At 31.6% G+C, this 8,929-nt stretch overlaps 1 protein-coding gene across 1 annotated transcript; it reads right to left on the reverse strand.

The window, feature by feature from the left end:
- Positions 1-2,295: 2,295 nt before the first annotated feature.
- LOC126655765 (protein LIGHT-DEPENDENT SHORT HYPOCOTYLS 4-like) lies at positions 2,296-3,848 on the reverse strand. Its single transcript, XM_050350058.2, has one exon. It carries the CDS (start codon positions 3,273-3,275, stop codon positions 2,700-2,702), a length of 576 nt encoding a protein of 191 aa, XP_050206015.1. The 5' UTR covers positions 3,276-3,848; the 3' UTR covers positions 2,296-2,699.
- Between the last annotated feature and the right edge of the window lie 5,081 nt (positions 3,849-8,929).

Consider the following 8,929-nt stretch of genomic DNA (forward strand, 5'->3'; position numbering starts at 1 on the left):
TAAGCATTTCATTATATATAACACAAATCACAAATCATAATTTGATAATCACATGTATAAAGAAAAGAACCTCACTTTACTCAGCTTTACTTATATCTTCACATTTATTTTTCTATATATGCAAGTCAGAAATGTAATTTGGCTTGTTTATTCAAGAAACCAAATAGATATCCAACCTAATTAATTAATGTGCAGTGATCATTAGATTAGTGGCAAGAAAACATAAAATAGATCATAGATATACTGCCTTGACTTATCTAGAACTATAATTATGTAGCAATTAAATTATAATTATATCATGGAAAATATTCTACTAATTCTACTTTAAACCAAAAATTAACATCTACAAAAACAGTAAGACGACCCCAGCATCAACCAATTAATCAATTTTCTGTCGGCCAAGTTGATTAGTTAAATATTTCTTCAGATATGTTTTTCCCCCTCTTTTGGGAACATTTGATACTAACTAATATGGACAACAAATTAAAGAGAAATGGAATAATAAGAAATTAAATTAGTAAAATTAAATGGCCAAATATAAATTTGTATATCCATATTATATCTTTGATCAAAATGACAAAAAAATTCTTAAAAAAGATTATAACAATTTAATCCATTAATTTTATAGTTTGAACTAATTATATCTACTCTTAATTTAAAACTATTTTTGAAATTGACTTTGTATAATTAATGATTTAGTTTTTAATTCCATGAATGATTAATTATTTTACACACTTGATTTTTCATTTACGATCAGGTTAGCAAGAGTTATGGAGTCACAATAAATTTAAATTTAAAATTATGTGACAATGAATATGTTTAAACTAATAGTTGAATATATTTATCATAATTTATAAAATTGAAGGATTAGATTATCACAAAATCTTATTAAAAATACAATCATCATTTTAATCAAAAAAAAAAAAGAATATAATTTCATTTTCCAAATATAATTAAGTTGGAAAAACTCATATATAGTCAATAAGCTAGTAAATTAAATACTCCATAAAATATGAGATCTCTTAATGTATGAGTACTACTTTGCATTGTCTGCCATTTCCATACTTTTTCTTTTCTTCTTCAAGTGAAATGACATCACTAATTTTAAAAAGAAACAGCCACAGCTCAAGATTAATCAGTATGAATTGCTTAAAATAAAGTATGCTTACAATACAAATACTAACAACTTAGATATACCCTTAAGAAAATTAAGGTAAAGGTAAATATTCTTTACGGTTAAATTTACATGAATTTACCATAATTCTGTTAGGCAGTAAAAAGCAGGAAAAAGTGGAAACACAATAGGTGGGAAATTGAAGAGAAAAAAGTCAGAAAAATAAAGACTGTATAGCAGAAATAATTAAATAAAAACTGACCATCATCTGTGCAAAACAAGTGTATAGTATTGATAGTAATAGTATTAGTAATAGTAATAGCAATAGTTGTGGTATTTGGAGAAAGTGTATATATCTGACATATATTGCATGAGGTACACTAATTATGCAAAGGGGGTTAAACAAGTCTGCGTTTACTAAACTATAAATTTTTTACAATTCAGTTATATTATAATCATTTATTTTGTTATATTTTGATAACACATTTTTCATTTTTTTTAAACAAAAGGTTACAATCACAATTCCAGACAAGAATTATTTATGTAGCAACAGAAAAATTGAATACTACATAAACAATAATTTACTAGGTAATCTTAATAGTTGAGTTAGATATACAAAAACAAAACTATGATAATCGAAGCATTAAAAAAGTGTATATTTCAGTAACTATTAAAAACATTTAACCCCAGGTAAAGGTTTTCCAAGTTTTAATCTCTTGTATCACTAAATTCTCCAACTTTTTTTTGATAAATTATTATTATTTGTTTAAAGAAAATATTAACAGGAGTAATAGGAGTGAAGAAAAACATGATATGAAAAAATAATCTCACAGAAAACTGCAGAACTATGCTACTAACTGTAGAAACAGTCAACAGAATATATAAGTTTAAAATCACTCACAACCTTCAAATGCTATCTAAAGTAAACCACTTAGAGTAAGGCAATAAGGTTAAAGTTTTCTATAGTTACTGATAAACTACAAAACTTTTGTTACATTTTAATAACTGAATTTTTATTTTTACATCAACGGAAGGTTATAGTTCGCTTCTCTGAGAATATGGGAGACGGAAACCGATCAAGCTAGAGACTTGATCGAGCAAGATGAAAGGAAATGAGTTAAGATAACACATGTTCTTAAGGGGTAATGCAAATATATGGATTGGGATACATGACATGAATATAGATATTAAAGTAGAGTTCATAAAAAAGTCTATGAGCAAATTAGATGCTCTTTTAATTCCAACATAGAAAACTGCAAGTACAATCACTTCATCGTCCCCACCTTCTATTACTACCATTAATTCCACTACTAGTAATACTGTTACTGCAACTACTGCTACAACTGTCACTGTTTGCATCAAAACCAAATTCAAACGTATACCCAGAGACCAGATCTACTCATTCACTTCCATTGAAGGCAACACATAATACAAAACCCTAAAATTATACTACTAAAAATACCATAATTCATACTAAAACGAACAAAAAATAAGTTAAAGAAAAGTACCCTTATAAATCTCTCAAGAAAACCTATCTCCCGTACTTGATCTTGATTCTTGATGATAAACAGCCGCACAGTTTATTTTAGGTTGCACCTGGTTGTGGAGGAAGTGACTGAATTTGCTGCTGTGGCGGACGCTTTCTCTTCTTTTTCTCGTAGCTAATACCTCTGGCTTTCGACTGCAAATCACGAACCTCCCGAAGATAAAGCCGAACTGCTCGAGCACCGAACGGATTTGCTTCGGGTTTGCCTCCGTTTTCCTCGAAAGCAGCTCGGAGGCGTCCGATGAGCGCGTCGAGGCTGCCCCAAGCTTGTCGAAGAGGACAAGGGCACGGTGCTGGTGGATTCGGATGGCCGAAAAAAGGGCAAATTGGTGTGTGCACTTTAGTTTTTCCAAATTGATCGAGATAGCGGAGGAATTCAAGAACATGAGCACCGCTACACCTCGAAAGAGAGAGTGGAGGCCTGTGATTCTTTAGATACTGACCGAAAGTGTTCCAATCACGCCGCTTTTGATTCTCGTAGCGACTCGGGGTTGAAGATGATGAGGATGATGATGAATTAGCTGCGGCTGACATAGTAGTAGTGTTGATGCTGGTGCTGCTTATGTTGCTGAAGCAGCTCGTGTTTTCAGAATCCATCTCAGGAATTGAATCCATGGAAATAATTTCTTGAAAGCGGATCTTGTTAATATAAGTGAAATTATAAGTTTCTTGTTTACTTTTTAGGGTTAGAAGAAAAAACCAAGAAAACCTAGACAAAGATGGAGCTTAATTTCTTGAACAAAAAACCAGTAAAGATGAAGATGCTACAGTACTTGATAGAAAAAAAAAACCCAAAGAACCAAATAAAGAAAACAAATTAGGTAATGATTAGTGATTGATATTACAGAATTTCTATATTTTGAAGGTGAAAATGGTGAAACAAAGGAAATATTTATGAGTAGTAGAAAAGAGAAGAGATTGATGGGAGAGGATGAGACTTTTGTTATTTCTTTGTTTGAGCAAAATACTATGTAAGAGACTTATCTTCACTTCTCTCAATAATGGGAATTTTTTTGATGTCTGAAATATGATTAGTGATTGGTTTTTGTTTCCTAAAAATGGTGGAACAACTCAGCTCTTACTGGTTTATGGGATTATCATCATTCTTGATTTTTTGTTTCCTTTTTGAAGTTAAAGATGCATAGAGAGAAAAAAGAAAGAGGGTTTATTGTTGTTAAATAGTTGTAGTAGCAATAGGGAGGTGTTAAATTTTTCACTTACTAAACTTTTGTTTTTAAATATAGAATATTAATTTGTTTCAATTTAAAATTAAATTTAAAATTACAGATTATATATAATAATTATCGAGTAATTTCAGACTAAATTGAATTTACATGGCGATCCAATTTCACGGCGACATATTTTATTACTCTCTCCGTCTCATTTTCTATCTTTGAGATGTCTCATTTAGAAAGTTTCATTTTCATTTTTGGAATATTTTATTATTGAACTTTTCTTTTTATTCTCCTTTTAATCATTCTAAAAAAACTTTATGAATTTTTTTACTATTAGTAGGGGCAGAAACATGAAAAAACATAAAAAGACAAATATAATAAATGTCTTCTTAATCTTTGTATAAAAGCAAATGGGACGAAGAGAGCTAGTTAGCACGAACACTTCATTCAATTAACGTGTCCCGTTTCAGAAATGTTTCAAACACTTGACGTTTCAGATACGAAACTTTATTTTTTACATAGAAAATTTTAGAATTACACTATTTCGCCGTATCCGAGTGTTCCATTTTTCCGTATTCGTTTCCGTGTCCGTGCTGCTTAGGAAGAGAGTATATATTAATAATTAAGTCACATTCATTAATTTTTTTGGTACAAAAAAAATATAATTAATCGCCAGTGCTCTTGTAGCACAGTGGTAATAGCCACAGGCATTTTGGTAAGAGATCTCGTGTTCGAACTTTACTCCCCTATCTTTAATTATCAAAAAACAAATACTAATTATTTACATAGCAAAATCCAGTTATCATAGAAACTCAATTTAATTTGAAATTGATAAGAAAATTCTCGTTGTATCTAATTTTAGAATTAAGAATGTAAATTATAACAAAATTAAATTTTCACAACAAAATTAAATTTAAATAAAATATTAATAGTCACGTAAAAATGTTATGTTGATGCAATGCAGTCAGTGTGAAGAGGAATGTTGCCGATTTCCTAATCGTAGCAACACGAACAAGATATAGAAATTAAACGGATTATATATCAACCTATCTAACCCACTATATATATTGAATCGATTATGAAACACAACCCACTAAACACATTTATTTAAAATATATATATTATATATAAGGTCATACTAACACAATATGTTTAATATATTTATTTTATTTACATATAGATAATATTAATACGGAATATTTAATATATTTTTATTTCAATAAATTAAATATAATACATTACTCAATTTTAGTTGTTAAAATGAAAAAAAAAAATATGCAACAAAATCGATAACATGTTATGTCAGATCGACACGATGTAATATAAGACACTTTAAGTTGTGTCATAAATGGATTGAACATGTTCACGTGCAATCTACGATACACATGTTCTAAATCGTATAATGAATAAATTTGTTGTTTATAATATAAACACGATTAATATCAAATAGAAAAAGGGTATAAAAAATCTTCATAGATTTTACAAAAATATAAGCCAGCCCTTAAATTATTTTTGGGAACAATTAAGTCTTTTTCGTCCAAACCAATTAGAAACACTTGTTAATTGCTGACATTAGGGGTGTGCAAAAATCGAACCAAATCGTTTAACCGAACCAGGTCAAACTGAAAAAATATGTGGAGTGGTTAAAATGGTTAATTTGGAGTGATTTGGTGTAGAAATTTTAAAAATCTCGGTTTATGGAGATGATTTGGTTTTAGTCTCGGTTAACCGAACCGAACCGAAAAACCGATATTCAAAACGGCGCCGTTTTGAGTATAGGTAAAAGTCCCATTAACATCCCCAATAATTATAACCCTAACTAACTACCCCTAGTATATAAACCCTTTTTTCTAACCCTAACCCTCGTTTTCTTTCAACCGCTCTCTCACTTCACTCACTCTCTCGTCTCTTCTCTCTGATTTCTCTCATTTCTCTGATTTCTCTCATTTCTCTAAACCCTAATCCTCTCAAATCTCAACTCAATCTCTCATGAATCATGATCCTCTTTGTCTATTGAACCTTTCATCTACCTAAATCTCTCATATTTTATGTCGATTAAATCCTATCATCTTCAACCCTGCCCTAACAGTTTCCTATCATGTTCCTCTCTATGGTTCTCATACTTTCTGTCGATTGAAGCTCTCATCTTCCTCTCGAAGGCTTTGTGGTTCTCTCTTCTCTGTCACCTGGTTCGCAGAGCTTTAATTAAAGGAAGTGATGGTTGCATATTAGGATTTTGGTTTGCTGAGGTTTAATCGATGGATTTTTAAGGTGATCTCACTGGATCTAAGTTTATTTAACCTTTAAATTGATTTTTTTTTTCATATTTCTAACCTCTATCTTGTTTTTTTTGTATACAGAGATCTGGGTATTTCTCTGTTATAGACTGAGATTTAAGGTAAAGGCTTTGGTGTTTATTTGTAATTTTTGGAAGTATTGTGTTCGCTTGTTTGTTTATGTCTGCTGTGGTTATGGATTTTTGATTTTTGTCCTCTGTTTTGCATGAACTACTGGTGGATTTCTAATGAAAACGAAAAGGCTTTGGTGGAAGCTTATTAATTTCGATTGAGTTGTGAGGTAATATGCTGATTTGGTATCTTCTGTTTTAAGGGCAGCTTGAGGGTTGGTTCTTGATTTATTGGTGATTTGATTTTCTAATTTTTTATTATGTTTGTCTTGCATGAATTGTTGGTAGACCTCTATTAAAAAGGAAAGCTTTGGTGGAAGCTTATTGAATTCGGTTGTAAGGTAATATGTTTCTTTATCATTTTTATATAACTCTAGATTTGTGGAAGCTTATTCAATTTGAGCTAAGTGTTGATTTTGTGAGTTAATTTATGTGCTCTGCTTTATGCAGATGGACCCTGAATTGAGAGGCTTAGATGTCCTTGTGGATGCAGCAATTGATGGCCAATCCCCTGTTGGTCAAGAAGCTGCTGCTTTAGTTGGACCATCTATGAATATGGAAGCAAATCCTGACCCTGTTGCTGATCATGTGCCTAATGTGGAAGCTAATCCTAAAAAAAAGGAAGGAAAGTCAACAAAGATCTGTAGTGTGGGAGCATTTTGAGACTATTAAAGATGAAAAATGTAGCACTATGCAAGCCAAATGTCTTTACTCTGCTCGCATTCACAATTGTCATGCCAAAAAGAATGGAACTTCTACTTCAAGAAGTCATTTAGTTAGATGCACTAAACACCCACACAGTATAGAAACTAGGCAGGATTTGTTGTCTTTTTAACCTGTTAGTGTGGAAGCTGGATCATCTGGTCATGATTTGTTTTCTGTTGCTACATGGAAATTTGATCAGGAAGTAGTTAGGAAAGCAATAGCATACATGATTGTTATTGATGAATTGCTATTCAAATTTGTTGAGAAACAAGGTTTTAGGAGAGTAATGAGTCTTGCTTGTCCAATGTTTAAAATGCCCTCTTACTAGGGATTGTTATGCTTTGTTTGTTGAGGAGAGGTTAAAACTGAAACAATTTTTGAAAACTAATACTCAAAGAGTGAGTCTTACTAGTGATTCATGGACATCTAATCAGAGATTGAACTACATGTGTATTACTGCCCACTTTATTGATAATGACTGGAAGTTGCATAAGAAAATTACCTCTTTTGTTACTTGTTCTAGGTATAAGGGTGAGTATTTATCTAAATCTATGGAAACTTATTTGTAAGAGTGGGGGCTGAAAAACATTTTTTCTGTTACCATGGACAATGCTGAAAACAACAGTACTGCTATGGGATTTTTTTATGAAAAAGATGTTGTGGGGTAGTACACATGTCAGATGCAAGTATGCACACATGCGATGTATTGCACGTATCCTTAATCTTGTTGTAACTGATGGTTTGAAAGAGTCTGGTTCATCTTTTCAAAAAGTTAGAACATCTGTTAGATATATAAAAAAACTCACCATTAAGGCTAAGCAAATGTAAGGAATGTAAAGAGTCACTTGATATGCAATGTAAGCGTTCTTTGTGTCTAGATGTCCCAACTAGATGGAGTTCAACATACTTGATGTTAGATACTGCTTGTATGTATCAGAAAGTGTTTGAAGAATATGAAGATGTGGAAGCCTCTTTTAAAAAAGATTTGGGTGAGAATATGCCTAAAATGAATGATTGGGAAAATGTTAGGAAATTTTGTCGCATGTTAGAATGTTTTTACAAAATGACTTTGAGAATTTCTTGTTCTCTTTATGTGACTTCTAACAAACACTTTCTTGAGATTTCTGATTTGTGCACTATTTTACAAGACTGGATTGTGTCTAGTGATGTGGCCCTAAGGTCTATGGGCATGAAAATGAAAGCTAAATTTGACAAATACTGGGGTGATCCATTAGTGATAAATAAGCTTGTCTTTTTTGCAAATATCTTAGACCCTAAGGATAGAATCGTTTTTATGGAATACAATTTGTGTCAAATGTATGGTAATGGACAAGGTAAATTTCTGTATAGTTGTTTGATGGAAGATATAGCTGAATTGTTTAATCATTATGAAGTTCTTTATAAGAAAGAACTGAGTAGTACTGGCCAGGATAGCCAAACTATAGAAACTATTGGTCAATCATCCCAAGCAAATTCTGTTTTGAAAGAAAGGTTTCTGCAGCAAATGTCAGAGACTGGTTGTGTGAATGGAAGCAAGAAATCTGAATTGGATATTTATCTAAGTGAGGCAGTGGTTGCAAATGATGTGAAATTTGATATTCTGAAATGGTGGAAGTTCTATTCAGAGAGGTTTCCTGTCCTCTCTAGAATGGCCCGTGATATTCTTGCAGTACCGGTCTCTACAGTTGCTTCAGAATACGCCTTTAGCACTAGAGGGAGAGTTCTTGATGACTTTAGGAGCTGTTTGACTCCTAAAATTATGGAGGCATTAGTCTGTACTCAGGATTGGCTTAGAGATCCATCAAAGCAGTCTCTGTTGAGGAGACATTGGAGGAATTGGAGCAACATGAAGAAGGTAATACTATTAATTTCTGTTTATTTAATTTTTGTTTCTATTTATTTATTTGTTATCTATTAGGGTTAATGTCAAAAAAAATCACGAACTTTATACGTTTTCTCATTTTAATCACGAAGTTTAAATT

Source organism: Mercurialis annua, linkage group LG7 (genome assembly GCF_937616625.2).
Source record: "Mercurialis annua linkage group LG7, ddMerAnnu1.2, whole genome shotgun sequence".
Classification (NCBI taxonomy): Eukaryota; Viridiplantae; Streptophyta; class Magnoliopsida; order Malpighiales; family Euphorbiaceae; genus Mercurialis; species Mercurialis annua.